The 17,864-nt window shown below is 35.8% G+C and overlaps 2 protein-coding genes across 4 annotated transcripts; one reads left to right on the forward strand and one right to left on the reverse strand.

The window, feature by feature from the left end:
• Positions 1-741: 741 nt before the first annotated feature.
• Positions 742-11,886, reverse strand: clmnb (calmin b). Of its 3 annotated transcripts, XM_084091001.1 has the most exons (12): positions 11,790-11,886; positions 11,352-11,401; positions 7,634-7,701; positions 7,080-7,141; positions 6,705-6,800; positions 6,510-6,593; positions 5,906-5,998; positions 5,577-5,797; positions 4,594-4,787; positions 3,892-3,974; positions 1,643-2,667; positions 742-1,350 (listed from the first exon to the last, which is right to left on the reverse strand). In XM_084091001.1, exons 3-12 carry the CDS (start codon positions 7,698-7,700, stop codon positions 1,221-1,223), a joined length of 2,055 nt encoding a protein of 684 aa, XP_083947127.1. In that variant the 5' UTR covers position 7,701; positions 11,352-11,401; positions 11,790-11,886; the 3' UTR covers positions 742-1,220. The 3 variants fall into 3 exon arrangements, with proteins under 3 accessions (XP_083947127.1, XP_083947126.1, XP_083947128.1); XM_084091000.1 differs by lacking the exon at positions 7,634-7,701 and having other exon boundaries at positions 11,790-11,883; XM_084091002.1 differs by lacking the exon at positions 7,634-7,701 and having other exon boundaries at positions 6,705-6,818; positions 11,790-11,867.
• A 1,807-nt stretch (positions 11,887-13,693) lies between these two features.
• On the forward strand, positions 13,694-17,189 carry glrx5 (glutaredoxin 5 homolog). Its single transcript, XM_084091357.1, has 2 exons — positions 13,694-14,115; positions 16,693-17,189. Exons 1-2 carry the CDS (start codon positions 13,821-13,823, stop codon positions 16,860-16,862), a joined length of 465 nt encoding a protein of 154 aa, XP_083947483.1. The 5' UTR covers positions 13,694-13,820; the 3' UTR covers positions 16,863-17,189.
• The last annotated feature ends 675 nt before the right edge of the window (positions 17,190-17,864 follow it).

Consider the following 17,864-nt stretch of genomic DNA (forward strand, 5'->3'; position numbering starts at 1 on the left):
TTGATTGCTGGGACGAACTGAAAATCCCTTTATTGGTGCATGCTAACATTTGTTATAAATTGCAACATGTTTATACATCTGATAAAGTGTTAAATATTTCAACTACTGTTATGAGATTATTAAGTAGGCCTCTCCATTAAATTTAGCTTCAATAATGAAGCATTCAACTGTCAAATGATAGAATGAAGCTAAACAAACTCTTTCCACTACCTGACATTACCATCTTATGTCAAAATAAATATTTTTATTATTTTATTCTTTAATGCTTTTCAATTTTGTACAATATTATAGACATCAGATTAACATTCACGTATTGATAAAAACATATCATGAAACCAATTTCACATAAACAAATAAAACATAAGGAGAAAAAAAAATATATATATATATATATATATATTAACTCTTTCCCCGCAATTGACGGAAATTTCCGGCATTCCGTGTTTTCACTGTTATGCTATTTGCAGAATCTCCTGATCAAAACACAGGTGCAGAAGAAGCAGAAACAAGCTATAGCATACAGTATGTAAACGGATGCAAATGTAAAATACCACGATCATCAACATTAAACAGCATATAAATCAAAACTGCCTAATGTTACTGAATGAAATGTCAACCCAGGACGAGGACTGTGAAGCTTTGTCAAGAGTTGATGGACTCGATCTACTCCATCTAAGTTTTGATCATCATTCTGAATCTGATCCAGATGTAGTCTTTGACAAATACGTGATTTTCTTTTTTATCAAAAAGGCTGGCAGTGGCTGGCTTTTTTTTTTTTTTTTTTTTTTTTAATGCTGGTGGGTAAAGAGTTAACACTGTAAAGTAAATAACACTGAACCTTGTTGCTCATGTCAAATGGAAGGAGAGTTATGTAGATATATATTAAAGGTAAAGCAGCAAAAAGGCAATATTTATAGAGTGCTGCAGAAATGAGTTGTAAAACTCAAAAACAAACTCAATGACAAAAAACTCAATGACCCTTTAAGACCTTTGACATGCTCTCGCAATGTGATACTGACAATCCACATAGTCTATTGTAAGTCTGTAACTCTTCAACTGTAAATTCCGTATGTGATCTAAACCCACTTTATTTAGAGGACAAGTTTTAGCTCTGATCCTGACTTACAAACAATGAGAAGGAGATAAACTGAATTGCGTGTGTGGACGCACAATATTGCACTTTGTAGAACTCTCCTTGTAAGTATATTGCTCTAGCATTGCTAGTTTTTACTTAATAGACTGAAGAAGTCCAGGTGAGGATATATAAGGCAGCAGTAGGCGATCATCCAGAGGAACAGAAGCACATGAAGCTCTTCCAGCTCATAACTAGTTCGGTCATGACCGCCGTTCCTAAAACACAGAAAGAGGCGGTTATTGGTTATTTTCAAAGTAAACAGGCTCATTGGAAAAACGTACCTGCGGCAACATTTCTGCAGAATGATTATGCTTATTGCATGTTTCAAAGTGAAATGTCTAGTGAGTGCCATTAAAAACATGTTCAGTTTTATATAAAACAGATGAATGTAAATCTGCAGTGAAATGTTTGTAAAGGTACGTTTTTGGAGTTGTGCAAAAATGTATAGGAAGAGGCACGTTTTTCCAATGAGCAGGTGATGAAATGTATGAAAAATATAATCCTAACCTCAAATGTGAAACTGCAGGTTCTTCGGTTATTCCATTCAAAACACTTTGATCTAAAAAACTGTTTTGCTCATATTGGTCATTCTCTGAGAGACTATCATTCACTTTGCAAAGGAAAAGGTCCTCTCTAATTTTCTCCTTATCAAGATCATTGTCCACTTGCATATGATCAACACCATCACTGCAAGTCAGAGTAAATACATCCAAGTAAATACTCTCCTTCATTTTGAATGAACAGTTCAAGTCCAAACATTCATCAGCAGATGATCTGGCAGTCTTTTCTGTGTTTTCTATACCAGTTCGATTCATCGGCAGAGAGTCACAGTCCCTTTGGGATACATGAATGTCCTTGACCTGTCCCAGTGTGCTTTCATGTGTACCTTTGCTATCACATGACATCAATACATCAGTGGGTTTTAAATGACTCTGTGTATCACACAAATGACACAATGGGTTTCTTTCCCAACTTTGAGATTCAAGTGTACTGACAACATTTATATCAAACTCCATTCCCTGTGAATCCATGACTGCGTCTAATTCAAAGTCGACATTTGACACTATTCCAGCTTCTTTATGGTCCAGCTCTAAGATGTAGCTGTATGCGTCCTCCTCGTCTGAATCCAGCATTGACATTGCATAAACGGCCTTTGAAACCTCAGAACTGTTCCCATCATCCTCCAGGTTTACCACCAAGCCTGTTTTCCATGCTACGGAGTCACAACACTGCCCTCCAGTGGAGTCTGAGAAGGATTGTCCAGTTGACCAGCTGGAACTCTTCATGGTGAGGAAATGTGGAGGTATAGCAGATAAACCCACAGGGTTGTCTGAAGGACAGATATGAAGCGACTCTGAGCTGAGCTCTTGATCTTGTTCTTCTTGGCAGGTCTCAGAAGGGTTATGAAGGCGTCTCAAAACTTCAGCGGAGACATTAGGTTGTGACACACAGCTGACCGAATCAATCCAAGGTCTGTCCCATCTTTCAATGGAGTTTGGTGTGCCTCTAGAGGAATCTGTTGACACACTGTCCTGTGAATCAGTGAATGCAATGCGATTAGCAATACATCTTTCTCTAATAGAACTGTTTATTTTATCTTAGTTTGCTTGAGAATAAACATCACAATTTTAAAATAATTTGTTTCCAATGGTGATACATTGGGTTAATTTTGTATGTATTTTCTACCTTATAGAAAAAAGTAAATAAAAAGGCAATTTCCACTTTTTAGTGGAGTACCTTGAGCTTCCATACTCTAGTGTGTCAGCAATATATATATATATATATATATATATATAATTGTAATTCTAAGCCTTGACTCAAGATCTGTTGACACTATCTTTAGCAACTAAATGGTGCAAAATTTAAAAACATTCACACAAAAAAAAAAAAAAATTAAATCAAAATCATTCAGGGCTTAAAGGGGTGATGAACTGAGAAGTAATATTTTCCTTGAGCTTTTGACATATAAGAGGTCATCATACAATAAGAATATCCTGTAAGTTTCAGAACTGAAAACTTCCTTGTTACGCCCATAAAAACCGAGCGTTTCAGGAGCTAGGCTCAAAACCAGGGTAGAACATAGCCTAACATTCATTTTGATGTTTTTGAATGTAAAAACAAGCGAACATCATAAGTTGACCTCAGACAACAATATAACATTTTTTAAAAAGCCAGTTCATGAACCCTTTAAACTAAAAAAAATAATAAAAATAAATACAACCTGGCCTCTGAAATGTCAGTAGGATCCATTAATAGACAGTATTTCCGACATTTTGGAGTTGAATTATACATGGATGCATGCATTATATTATTATATTATGCATTATTTATATCACATGTGCTGTCACATTTGCCATTGTTTGGCAAATTTGCAAGGGTAAAATACAGTCATTTTAATAGGAATCCACATGTTTGAGAATTAAAAAAATAAATTGTATATACACTGTATACATGTCTTTGAAACAGTCCGGCTCTTCCTCTTCAGCTTCATTCTGTGGAGGTGAAACTATCCCGTTACCACCTTCAATTTTGACACTGGTGGCAGCACATTTATCATTTTTCGGTGAACTTTCGAGGGCAAAATCCAGTAATTTCAATAGGAATCCACATGTGACCACATGTTTAGTCTTCTTGATATATCTACTCACAATAATGTTACCATTCCAGATAAGCAAGTTTTGGTTAGCTTTACCTGTGACTTTATATGACCGGCCTTATTACGTAATCATTGATATGAAAGATAAACATATCCTCACCTCACAATGGCCTGGGCAACATTCAAGAAACTGGGCTACATAGGTGATGATGGACTGCTCATCTGGTGAATGCACTGCAACATCTAGTGCAAAAAAAAAAGGTCAGGTCAAATAACAAACACACCTGCTTGTGGTCCAGTTGCTCTGAAGATGAATCTCACTCAAAAATAAATTCTGCTTATTTGCTATCCAGTCACAAAACTAAGAAAACAATACAACACTTACATAGTTCTGCAGTAAAATTCTGGGTTTTTACAACATATTTATTTCTGCGCAGGTCATGCAGCAATTAAGCATGTTCCCCTATATAGAAGGCACAAACAATACACAGCTATTCTTCAAGTAAAAGGAAGCGGATAGTGTGTGTGGTCCTGGCAAACCCTACCTTATGGAGACAAAATGGCAATTATGTCTCCACAAAGATGGGAATATCTGAATTCCTTGTCCTTGTGAGGACATGTTTTGGTCCCCATGAGGAAAATAGATTATAAATCATACAAAGTAATGTTTTTTAAATATGTGGAAAGTTTTATGTAATGAATAGGTTTAGGGGTAGTGTTAGTTTAAGGGGATAGAATACACAGTTTGTACAGTATAAAAATCATTATGTCTGTGGAATGTACTGATAAAACATGAAAAGCCAACATGAGTATTAGTGTGTGTGTGTGTGTGCGCGTGTGTGTGTGTGCGTGTGTGCGTTACCATCTGGATCCAGCAGTGGAGGAATCCCCAGCCACTCATATGCTGCTGTGAAGGCTGTCTCCATGTTTAGACGGGGCTCAGAGGACAAAGCTTTCCTCATGTCCACAAATTCAGGACAGAAGAATTTAACCAGAGCCAAAAAAGCCATTCCGCTCCTCCAGCTGTTACCAAAATCATGAATTTCTACCCCATATCTGAAGGAAAAGATTGAAACAGCATTTTCTAAGATTGAATACATTATGGAAGTCCATCCAATTAATTAAAGGCATAGATTTAAAAATAAATAAATAAATCAAATCATTTTAGCTGCATGTTGTTCCAAAGCTGTCTTTCTTCTGTGTTAATGTTCTTTTTTAATGCAATTATACTTGATGTGGACAAAATGGATGCAAAAGACCATGAAAGTGGTCCATAGTCCATACAAAGTCATCTGGTAGTGCTGAGTGAGCAACAGACTTAAATTCAAGTTACATTTACTGAACATCTTAAGATCCAGCCTTGACATCCAACTTGGTGTGTTCATAAGAGTTCAAGAAAGAAGTAGTGACGCTTAATTTGGAACAAATTGTTCTTTTGAGTTATGTTTTCATAAGTCGTTTAAAATGCTTCACAAAACCACTCTGAATGATTTGTTTACACAGTTCAACACACTCACTCGTGGTCCTCAGTTACAGCTCACTGGAGAAGGAGATTTGAATTAAAAACAGAAAGCTGCTGCACGGCTTTGAAAGGAATATAGCGAACAAAACAATACTTTTGTAGTGTTTGCATCTTTCTGAAGCTTGAAAGTGTCAGTCTCTGTTTCAATTTCAAGGAAAAGAGCGATCAGTACATTCTTCAAACTGTCTCCTTTTGTGTTCCACAGAAGAAAAAAGGTTTGGAACTACATGAAGGTGAGTAAATTATGACAAATATACAATACCAATTTGGATATCAAGAAACACATTTCTCTTTATTGTGGCTGAGTAAATGAATTGACTTACTTTGCTGTGCAGTTTTGCACCCAGCTAAGCAGAGTCTTTATGGCTGTACCGCGGTACTTGAGATTATGAGAAGACCTTTTGCCTTTTGAGGGTAGAGTGCCGAATATGTCATCTCCAGGTGATACTGGAGAACTACGACCAGAAGAATCACTTCCACAAGGTAATGACAGCAGACTGAAGGTGGAAGGGAATTTCTCTAGGTGTCCTGTAACCTGTTTAATCTTCGAATGGTAAAATAATGTAGCCACAATAACTCAGTCGATCAAACACTCACTCAAAAGAACAATGGAACTCTTTCATTATCGTTACACAATGTTAGTGTGCTTTACCTGATAGTATACAATGATGTTCCAGATTAGCCTGAGAACAACTGAAGGATTGCCATCAGCAATATCATTAGCGTCAATATTTATAAGACTCACCTGTGTGGAAATAATATAAATGATTACATTTGAACATGACATATGCAAGGAAAAATATATATTGATGGCTGCGTTTTACTAATTAGTTCTCTTTAAATCGTTGTCACGTACTAATTATTTCCCTTGTTTTATTTTGTACAACATGGCCACAATTTAAATTTTTGTCATAATTTACTCACCTTCAAGTTGTTCCAAACCTGTATGAGTTTCTTTCTTCTTTTGCTGAACACAAAAGATGATATTTTAAAGAATGTTGGTAAGCAGACAGTTGATGGGCCCCATTGACTTCCATAGTATTTATTTTTTTCTACTATGGAATTCAGTGTCTACCCTCAACTTGAAGGTGAGTAAATTATGACAAAAAAAAAAATCATTTTTGATATTGTTAAACTATCCATTTAACTAAAATGATGGAATTAATTATTAGCCATGATATATTTCCCACCCACCATGTATGTGATGTACAGGGATTCACACTAAGACATGGGGAAAAAAATTAATTAGGACTTACATTTCTGTCCTCCAGGAAATTCAAGACCTTTGCAATATTGTTTAGTCTGAAGATGTGATGCGGGAATGGCCTGAATCTATCAAGCTAAAGCACATGAAAAACACTTCTTATGTGTTTAGGAAAGCCACATTTATGTATGACAGTTTTATAGTGATCAAACTTTGTATCTTTTCAGTAAAATATGTGATGACAAACCATATTACAGCCTGACAGTTCCTCTAGAAGAGCCATGAGAACCTTTCCATCTTGAACATCAGTGAATAAGTTATTAACTTGTAAAGGTGGGTCACACTACAACACAGAAAGGAACTTAAATGAAGTAGACATGACAGTTAATGACTACTTTTAAATGTACAGTATGTTAATTTTTCATTATTAATATTAGACATTTTTACAAAAACAACACCTTAAGACATTCAATACTTCTGTTGTAGTAATAGGTCTGACACTCATGGAAAATATTATGTAAACAAAGGTATAATTTTGAAAATCATATGTTGATTGGCCTTGTTGCATGTAAAAAACTGAATCTGTTGATTGTCCTTGCAGTAGAAATAAGACAATTCTCACTCTCTTCAAATGCATGTTTATCCACTTGGTAAAAGTTCTCTGTTGGACTGCCTGCTTCTCCTCTGTAAACAAAGAAATCAAACTCAGGCTTTTTCTCAGAGCATGGGTACAACTTTTTGAGTCAACTTTTGTACATGCTGTAATTTCAGAACATTGTAACAGGTTTAGAGCAGGTGAGAACAGGTATGCGCAGGTTCGCTTTCATTTAATAGACGTGCACTGAGTGAAATGAACGAGGAAGTTTGTCTTAAAAATGTTCCATTTTATTTTCAGACTTGTTTTTCAGAATGTTGTTTTATTTCCATTTTGGTCATATTGTGTTTATAACATAATATAAAATACCGTATTTAAAAGAAAAATACAAAATTATTTTTTAAACCTGTTGCAGAACTGGAAAATATAATATATATTATGATACAATGGAGCAAACTTGCCATTAAAACATTGCATAATCATAAACTTATCCATCCAAAATTCTTTAAAGCATAAAGATAATTCATTATAAAAACTGTACCTGTGAATTATGTATGTACACCGTTATGGATTCTTTTTACCTTGGGTTCTTTTCGCGCATTTCTTGTCTTTAACACGTCCATCTCTCTTACTCAATGTTGAGGACATCCTGAACAGGACCAAGAAAACTTCTCAAAGTCACGAATATGCTACAAGTAGCTGAAGTGACGCTACAGGGGAACATTTGAGGAAATCAAGTCGTCGGGTTTGAGAAGTGTTTTTGAGCATCAAATCCTGCCAGTACACGCCCGTCTCCTCCATACACCTGTGACAGCTCCTGCAAATCCTTTACTGCCTCAAGCCAATATTTAATACTCATTCATAGTCATACTTTAACTTTTATGTGTTGACATTTCACCTATTCACTTTTAACCAATAAAACATGTGGATGCTTGAATGGATGGTTTGTTCATAGTATAACTATGATTTGGGGGTTCAAGTTTCTTTTCTTTTTTGTAAAAGGAAATATTAGCTAATCCTCACCATGAAAGGATATTTTAACACTAAGGGGCCATTTTCAACTAAAAACTGAAAACTTGTTTACACGACAACAGCGTTTTGGGGACCTGGAAACGCAAACTTTTGAAAACGGGTTTCAAAGAGCAAGTTTTTTTACAACGTTATTGTCTCCGTGTAAACTACAAAAATGCAAATTTGTGAAAAGGTGACATCATGCGCATGTGTATTAGGTGTTCAGTCTGTAGGCGCATAGTGTTTCTTTACAAAGTGACATCGCCAACTACTGGCATGATAATACAGCGGATCCATGTGAACAGGATCGTTTTGATAATGTTGTCGTCCGTGTGCTAAAAACTGCTTAAAGTCAATGACAGTGTGTTTTTGCTGCCTTATATATTGCATTAGTGGGTCAGTGTATTCATACAATTAGGCCTTGTACACACAGAGACGCGTTTAGCTGTATACGTAAAAATGTTGTATCGTATCGGCGTTTCGTCCAGACGGATCCGGCGTTTTGGGAGCCTGAAACTGCTATTTTTTTAAATGACACCCTTGCGTTTTCGTGTGTACAGCCAATCCGTATATTTTGTGAAACGATGATGTCATCACCCCACGTGTCGACCCTAGTCACACACCGCTACGACACGTAACAGTAGGGGTGTGCCGGTTTCAGAATTGGTGATGACGGTTATGACGTGTGTGGGGGGGGGGTTGCGACGTTCGTCTGTTATAGGACAACTTAGTTTGAATAAAATTAATATTTGTGTAGTGTTCAATGTTGTTATCAATAGAGATACGAGAATGGGGTATTAGTTCATCCGCAACCGCATCACAAAACTCATCATCAGCACCAACGTTTTTTGACCAGATTTCAAAGCCGCACCCGCCCGCCATCCGCTGATTGTTTTGCGGTCTATGGACGATGCAATGCTCTGCTGATGCGAGCCGCAAGAAAGCCCTTGTCTGTTCTAGTAAGGATGCAGCAAAGATATTTAATGCTAATGTATGAGGCATAGGCCTACGCTGAGTTTCATTCATTTACGATGAGATGCGCTATAGTTCAACTTCACAATGCAATGCAAGTGAACACGGCGCATCGGAGCCTCGATGTCACGGTTATTATATTGTCTCCTATATTTGCTTTTTATTTATTAAATACATGCATGCATTGGTTGATGAAACATTTATTACAATTAAGATACAATTTGTACAAAACGAAATTCGCTTTAAAGAAAGGCTTTCTACAAAGCAAAACTTAATGAAGTGGTAAAAATCATGTCTGACGATTTACAAAACAAAACTTCATTAAGTGGTAAAAACCATGTCTCCCGATTGCAAATGTTCATTGCTAATGTTTATTATTGCAAATGTTTTTCATTTGTTTAATAAATCTCATAATGATGGCACATCACTATATCATAGCTTTTATTTCTATCTCAAATGATTGGCGGTCGGTCAGGGGGTACTTGGCAAAGAATCAAATACAGTTGGAAACGACGTAGACCATTAATAACACAGACTGTTAACAATTGTTTTTAATTAGTATTTAAACATTCTCTGTGATAAAAAATATTTTAATAACACGGTTTTGGCGGTTATAGAGTTCTAATGACGGTGTTCAACAATAACCATCGGTCTCACGGTTATATACTAACCGTCACACCCCTACGTAACAGCAACAACAACAGCAGATTACATGCTTGTGTTCGTGCTGCAGAAGCTACTGAGCCTCTTTTATTTCTTTATTTCTTATTTACTTGAATGTATTTTTATTTCTTTATTTATATTTTCTTTCCTATGCTTGTCTGTTGTCTGATTAAGACGTTTCATATTTTGTACCAGGCCATTTATGGTTGTTTATATTGTTCAAAACAATTATTGGCAAAAGTTAAAGCAGCAGCTACTGAGCCTAATATTATTGTATACAGCGCACAAGGTTTAAGCACATGCTCCAAGTCTTCTTCTCCGTTTTTAGTGTATATCTCTGTGGCAGAATTACAGCACTACATACTGGTCTGGCATGTATACTACATCGTTTTGAGTCGGTTTCGTGTGTATGTAGATATTTCTTGAGATGACACCGTTTACAGAATTTTTTTTTAGAACGAGGGGGAAAAGATTGGATAGGGAAAGCTCTGGCTTTGTGTGGAGGTGGCCTAAATATGCCTGAATGTCACTGCATGAAATACCAAAACATAACTAGTGCCATTTTTTTTTTAAGAAATATACCACTATGATACACTTCACAGACAGATATGTTAGGTTTTACTTTATAAACACTATTGAAATAGTTTAAATATAGCCTACATTTATCACCATGAAATAAAAACCGACCATTCTTAAAAATTACAATTTAACTATAGAAGGAACAACTTCAGTTGTTTAGAATTTGGACACTTTGGCTGCGTTTAAGTCTTCTTTTTTATGCCCTTCCCTCGATCACTCAAGTGTACATCATTGTTTACGTTGCTTACCACTACTGGCAGAAACATTGCAATGGGTTTAAACACCATAAACCCTTGTTCAGTTTTGGGTTAATTAAATGTGATCACTGGAAGTTGATTGTGATGTCACAATTGTGTTGCATTGTCTATGGATATGCCTGAAGAGTGTACATCAGTGATCTCAAACTCAATTCCTGGAGGTCCACAGCTCTGCACAGTTTAACTCCAACCAGCTCCAACTCACACCTGCAAGGAAGTTTCTAGAAATCCTGAAGACCATGATTAGCTGGATCAGGTGTGTTTGATTAGGGTTGGAGCAAAACTGTGCAGAGCTGTGGCCCTCCAGGAATTGAGTTTGAGATCACTCGTGTACATGATTAGACTCCCTCAGTCAAAATCGAGGGTCTGTCCAAATAAACTTCCCTCGCCCACTTGACCACACTTTTAAATTGTGCTGGGGATTCTCCCTAGGGGAAGTGCTTAGGGGAGTTTGCGAGTGTAATTGAGTGTAACAGTGTAATTAGTTTGTTATAAATCACTCCTACAGACTGGCTGAGCTTGTTGTAGGTCCTGCAGGACAGTGTGTAGATAGTGGCTAATTTTATAACCCAAGGAAGCCAGCATTGACATAAACAAATGCACCTTCAAATTACAATGTTCAGAGTTTACCCAAGCTACAAACAATTGTGCTGAATGGCTAAATTTAGATACCTCAGACATACTTGATTGACTTATGGTAGAAAAAAAAAGAAAAAAAAAAACACGCAAATCTGGGATTTTTTTGTGTGCTGCATGAATTCGTTTTTTATTGAACAAAAAAAATGGAGTAAAGTCAATAAACGTTTACAAAACAAACCTTTACACATTACTGAGATTATGGTGAGCAATGTTGGAATCCGGACGAACCTACGGATATAGAAAACAGTCTGAATTAGTCAATGCAATGTTTTTCCTCCATTCACAACATAACGTTTCACTGTGGCAATTCGAAGTGTCTGAAAGGCGCGCTTCTCCTGCCAGACAATATCTGACTGCCGCCGCTTTAATACTCTGCCTGTTTTGAGATTGGTAACGGTATAAAACAAACCATTACCGCCGTGGAAACAGGACGAGATTTGTGGAAAGAATATCGCACGTAAAACTTCAAAGTCTAGAGAAGTCACGCCTTTTGCTCCTCCATTTTGATCTATGCAGCCTCGTCGAGTCTCCAGCCACTGCAGGCGGAGACAGGATCGCGAGACTGCACTTCTTTCTTGGGACAGACGTGGACAAAAGTAGTTTAAATCTTACTTACAAAACTAGAAAATCCACGCGGTTTGCAACAACCACAGACTTCATTTAATCAAACCGAAGACGAACTAACTTCTTCTTCTTCTTCTGTTTTTATTGGCGGTTTGCTAGGCTTATTAGGTGCTTTACCGCCATCTACTGAACGGGAGTGTGGATCAGCAGATTTGGCAGAATGTAGAAAATAAATGAATAAATAAATATAAATATATATATATATATATATATATATATATATATATATATATATATATATATATATATATATATATATATATATATAAATATATATAAATATATATATATATATATATATATATATATATAATTAGCAATAACCTTTATACTCGCTCCATCAGACCTGTTTCTTTAAAAAATGTCATGTTATGTATTTTCCTCAATGCTGTTCCAAGGATGTTTTTTAAACTGAAGTTTAGTTTTAATTTTTCTAGTAGGCTACTTCTTTTAATTCCTTCCTTTCCTTTTCATATACATAACGATCCATCATCACATGTTGGACAGATTCTATTGTAATTCCATTTATATTTCTACCTAATAGATGAAGGTAATAGCTAATAGCTATTACAAGGTAATAGGTAATAGATAATAGCTCTTGTTGAGCCCTGTATGTTCTATTCTGAGACTGGTGATGATCCTTTCTTCACTTTGCTTTTTACTCATCTCCCTTTTCATGCCAACAGCTTTGAATACTATACAGATGTCTTCCTATATCATTAATATCCCTATATTCCTGCCATATTTTTTGAGTTTGATCTTTTATGATTGCTTTAGCCTCAGTTTTACTTAATGCAATCTGTAAATCTAGTGTTGGTGATTTAAGAGACTGTTTAGCCATATCCACTTCTTCGTTGCCTTTCACACCAGCATGTGCAGGAACCCAAACAAACCATACACTCAAACCTTTATTATGTCATCTGTGTTTGATATAGTTCAATTAGCATGTCAGGCCTGCATGATTTCCCTGATTTTATGCTTGTGAGTGCAGACAAACTATCAGATGCAACTAAAACATTTTTTTTTTGGTTATATTCTTCTACCCACTGCAATCCCAATATAATGGCTATATAATCCCACATTGTGCGATGTAGCCTGTATGCAGCACCTGTATGTCCATTTTTAGGGTTCTTTGAACCATCTGTGAATATCATTATTTTATTAGTAAAATTATTTTCTAAGTAGCTTTGGGCATCAAACCAGACAGGTATTTGCTTTGAATTATCTTTTACTTCCTCATGTAGGCCTATTTGTAAATCAATCAGTGGCATTATAAACATCCAAAGAGGGATAGGCTATTTGAATATGGGTCAGTAGGACAGTATTGTATTGTATAGCCTATATAGCAAACAAACGAACGAACGATTCTTTAATGCGTTCGAGCAATGTCGAGTGAGCACTGTTTTTAGTTGTTTTTACAATTATGACAAAATCAAATTATAACTAGATTATAGTGTTTTTAAATGGCTGTGTGTTTTATGAGCGGAATCACTGCAAATTAACTGAAATTCCGGCAATATAGAGGAATCACTGAATCGTTTTTTAAATTAATCTTTAAAAGAGTTTCAAAGAACCGATTCGCAGAAATGAGTTGGAGTCGGTTGGAGCATGTACGTACCGGAAGAAAAAAACGTCAGTGTTATTCTAACCGGATGTAAATGCCTCCACTAATTACTTCTTACTAAAAAAATAAAGAAAGGAAAAAAAAGGCGTTTTTAAATTACAGTGAATGTACGTGTAATAGTAGATCAATATTTTACTTCGCTAAAATAGAAGCTGTCAAGAGATAAAAAGCAACTTGTGTAACCTTTCATGACTGACGTAGGATTCAACCAATCACAGAGGATAAGAAAAAGACGAGAACCAATAGCTTTCCTCCATTGAGTGTTTATTCTCGAAGAGGCGGAGCTTACGTTCCTACGAGTTTCTTCGGTGAGGTTCTGTCACTGTGGCGTCAGTGAAAGGACGTGACACACATACACAAACCACTTAAAATCTTAACCAAACCCTTCAGACTTGTACAATGAACAACATTCTCAGATCGACAGCCCGGTGTCTTCGACCGGGCGCGTGGCATTACAGAACAGCGCAGTATAATAGAGAGATGCTGTCTGGTTGGGCCCGGCTCATGTGCTCCTCCGCCGGCCAGAAGAACATGGAGGAGATGGTGAAGAAGGACAAGGTCGTGGTCTTCATGAAAGGCACTCCTGTTCAGCCCATGTGCGGTTTCAGCAACGCCGTCGTTCAAATCCTCAGAATGCACGGGGTCGACAGCTACGCTGCTTATAACGTACTGGATGATCAGGATATTAGAGAAGGTCAGTGGCTGGTCATTGTTGTTTGAAGAGTTTTTGGAGTTTAAATGGACGACGGTTTTATTTGATGTGTGGTTCTTCTTAAACGTGTGACATACTAAAAAAGTTAGTGACACCTTTTTGGAAAAATCTATTTTAAGCTGCCAATTATTAATCATAAAATCAAGAAACGTTCTCATAATTATGGCTTAGTTAGTATCTCATAATAATGAGAAACTTTCTTATAATTATGTGTATGTAGTAATCATTTTTGGGGAAAATCTAATGATGACTTCCTATCTCAAAATAATGACACGTTATTATGAGAAAGTTTGTCAGTATTAGGCTACTACATGCAAGTTTCACATTATTATTATTATTATTATTATTATTATTATAAACTTTCATTATTATGAGATGAGTCATTATTATTAGTCAGTTTCTCATTATTATGAGATGTTAAGTAATTATTATGTGAAAGTACCTCATTATGTTGATCCATTAATCGACAGCCAGTAATATTAATTATTAATTTAAAAAAAAAAAAATGTGATGTTTCCTTGTAATAATGACTTGACATCTCACAATAAGAAACTTACTAATTATGAAAAACATCTCATAATAATGACATAGTGTCTCATTATTATGCGATGTCAAGCAATTATTATGAGGAAGTGTCTCATTATTATGAGATGGTAAGTAATTATTATGAGAAAGGCATTACTACATTAAAGGTTACATAAACATAAAAGGAATTACTACATAAATCTACATAAACCTTATCATTAGTACTAAAAATGTTCTCATCATGAGATATTAAGTCATTATTATGAGAAAATTGATCTTATTATGTTGATCCATTATTATGGGATATTAATGAGACACTTTTTTATTGTTATACTTTTTTTTCTAATTGAGAAATTTTCTCATTATTACATAAAAAATTCTCATTATTATGAGATATTGAGTCATTATTATGAGAAAGTGTCGTATTATTATGTTGATCCATTATTACAGGATATTAATGAGAAAAAAAAAACTCATTATTAAGAAAGTTTCACATTATTATGTGATGTTTCCTTGTAATAAAACATCTCATAATAATAATCTGAAAAGTTCTCATAATAATGACTTAGTTTCTCATTATTACGAGATGTTAAGTCATTATTATGAGAATGTTTCTACATTTTTGAGAAACCAAGGCATGAAAGCTTCTCATTATTACTAAAAAGTTTCTCATCATTATGAGAACATTTTTCGTTATTATGTTGGTCTGTTATTACGGGATATTAATGAGAAATTTTATTATGAAAAAAATCTCATTATTAAGAAAGTTCTCATTATTATGTGATGTTTCCTTGTAATAATGACTTGACATCTCACGGTAATAGTAACTAACTTATTATGAAAAAGTTTCTCATTAATATGAGAAAACATCTCATAATAATCAGAAACGTTCTCGTTATAATGACTCGGCATCTCGAAATAATGAGTAACAAAGTCATTATTATGAGAAAGTTTCTAATTATTATGACTTCCATACAATGCACTTTAGTTTGGGTCTGAAACTTGGTTCTAGACGTGGTTAGTTTGATCAATACAGCACAAGTATAGGTTAACGACACCAGCAGTCACCCGGTCAGTTCTGATTGCCTTTATCAGTTTTGCACAGCAGGAAGAAAGGGGTGTTAACCCTTAGACCACTGAGGTTAGTTTCCAAACAGTAAAGCCTAGACTTAAATGCTTAAGGGGAATTAAAAAGAGAATAAGGAAATACAGGTCAAGTAAAATTATTTCCAGAGTTGTGCATGTAAGAGTTAAAGGAACACGCCAACTTTTTGGGACTTTAGCTTATTCACCGTATCCCCCAGAGTTAGATAAGTCCCTTTTCATCTCCGTGCGTGCCGTAACTCTGTCTGACGCACCCACTGCTAGCCTAGCTTAGCACAATGAATGGAGGTAAACGGCTCCAGCTAGCATACTGCTCCCAATAAGTGACAAAATAACTCCAACATTTTCCTATTTACATGTTGTGATTTGTATAGTCACAGCGTGTACAAATAGCAAGGTCACATGAGACACAGCCATCTTCTAACCGTATACTGGGAACTATATTCTCAGAAGGTGAAGCACTGCTACTTCTGCGGAGTGATTTATTCCAACTCTCTGCTCCTCACCACGGCGCTTCTCAGGTGCTGCGAGCAAAACACTCCGCCCAAGTAGCAGTGCTTCGCCTTCTGAGAATATAGTTCCCAGTATATATACGGTTAGAAGATGGCTGTGTCTCATGTGACCTTGTTATTTGTACACACTGACTATACAAATCACAACATGTAAATAGGAAAATGTTGGTGTTATTTTGTCACTTATTGGCAGCAGTATGCTAGCTGGAGCCGTTTACCTTCAGTCTTTGTGCTAAGCTAGGCTAGCAGTGGGTGCGTCAGACTGAGTTACGGCACGCACGGAGATGAAATGGGTATGTATGGACTTATCTAACTCTGGGGATACAGTGAATAAGCTTAAGTCCCAAAAAGTCGGCGTGTTCCTTTAAGGACTAAAAAAATGATGTTTACTGACATGCGACTTTGTTCCACCTGAAAGGAATAAAGTCATTCTCCAACTGGCCGACGATTCCACAGGTGTACTTCAACGGGGAGTTTGTCGGGGGCTGCGATATTCTTCTTCAGATGCATCAGAGCGGCGACCTGGTAGAGGAACTTCAGAAGCTGGGAATCAGATCAGCCCTCCTGGATCAAGAAAAACAGTCCTAGTCAGCGAAGTCGCATCTGTAGGATGATTGTCCATTGATGTAAACTTCTCAAAGGTTGACTTGTGAAGGGTGATTCGACCTGCGGAAGTCCAAACTAAAGGATATGAAGTAAAAACTCCCAAATCCTGAAAAATCACTGTAAAACACTTGACAGAGTTACCGTATTACACACGTGATGATTACAATTCTATTGCAGTATGCTTGCCTTTATTTCAGATACTCTAATGTTAGACCACTGCATATTTAAAATGTTGTATTTTGAAATATATTATTATATGTATTTTAGATGTATATCAGTTTTTTTGCCAATAAAATAATATAAAGCACCCATTGTTTGAAAGTAAAGCTGTTTGCTGTGATGCAACATTATGAATTCTGTGGATCTGATGTCATTGCAAAGAATGTGCTTTGTTGATTCAGGTTTTCATAAAGCCTTCATAATATGAGTCTGGTTTAAAAACATGCTTGGAAGTTGTCCTGTTGTAGATTGTTTGCAGTTTACTCAAATAAGATGTTGAAATCTGTTGGGTCAAAGGTATCTACTTTGCTTTAATGGTGAGACTTATTTTAAAGATTTTTTTCATCATTTGCGATATAATACATGGACATGTCCTATTAGACACTTTGAAGTGTAAAGAGTTTCATATTGTTGATTGTTTTAATGTTTGTATCTTTGACAAATTTGGAAATTGATAATCATGAAGGACGTTAATCAAAAAGTAGGTCTAAAGAATGGGTCAAAGATCTGATTTGACAAATAACATTCCAAGTATATTGGCGTTAGTGATGATTGTAGCTTCACGTGTGTCCACTAGAGGACGCAATAGTCTTACAATTGTTTTCTGACTGATCATAGAAAACCAAAAATTGTCATGAAGGATAATGACTGAAAAGAGTGAGTTTCTATTATAAAAGGGGGGAAAAAAACAACCTTTTTTAAAAAATAGTTTAGAAATGACTTTAATTTTTTTAATTAAAATTACTTGAATTTGTTGATTTCGTG

This window comes from Abramis brama (assembly GCF_963993115.1).
Source record: "Abramis brama genome assembly, chromosome: 18".
NCBI classification, from domain to species: domain Eukaryota; kingdom Metazoa; phylum Chordata; class Actinopteri; order Cypriniformes; family Leuciscidae; genus Abramis; species Abramis brama.

Bases quoted from the DNA above. Each gene is read 5' to 3' on its own strand.
- glrx5 (XM_084091357.1), top strand. From the start codon at position 13,821: ATGAACAACATTCTCAGATCGACAGCCCGGTGTCTTCGACCGGGCGCG. The intron at 14,116-16,692 runs GTCAGTGGCTGG...TCCACCTGAAAG, and splicing joins TGATCAGGATATTAGAGAAG to GAATAAAGTCATTCTCCAAC.
- clmnb (XM_084091000.1), bottom strand. From the start codon at position 11,833: ATGAAGTCTGTGGTTGTTGCAAACCGCGTGGATTTTCTAGTTTT. The intron at 5,798-5,905 runs GTAAAGCACACT...TACCATTCGAAG, and splicing joins ACATCATTGTATACTATCAG to ATTAAACAGGTTACAGGACA. The intron at 4,788-5,576 runs GTAAGTCAATTC...CTTTTCCTTCAG, and splicing joins GTGCAAAACTGCACAGCAAA to ATATGGGGTAGAAATTCATG.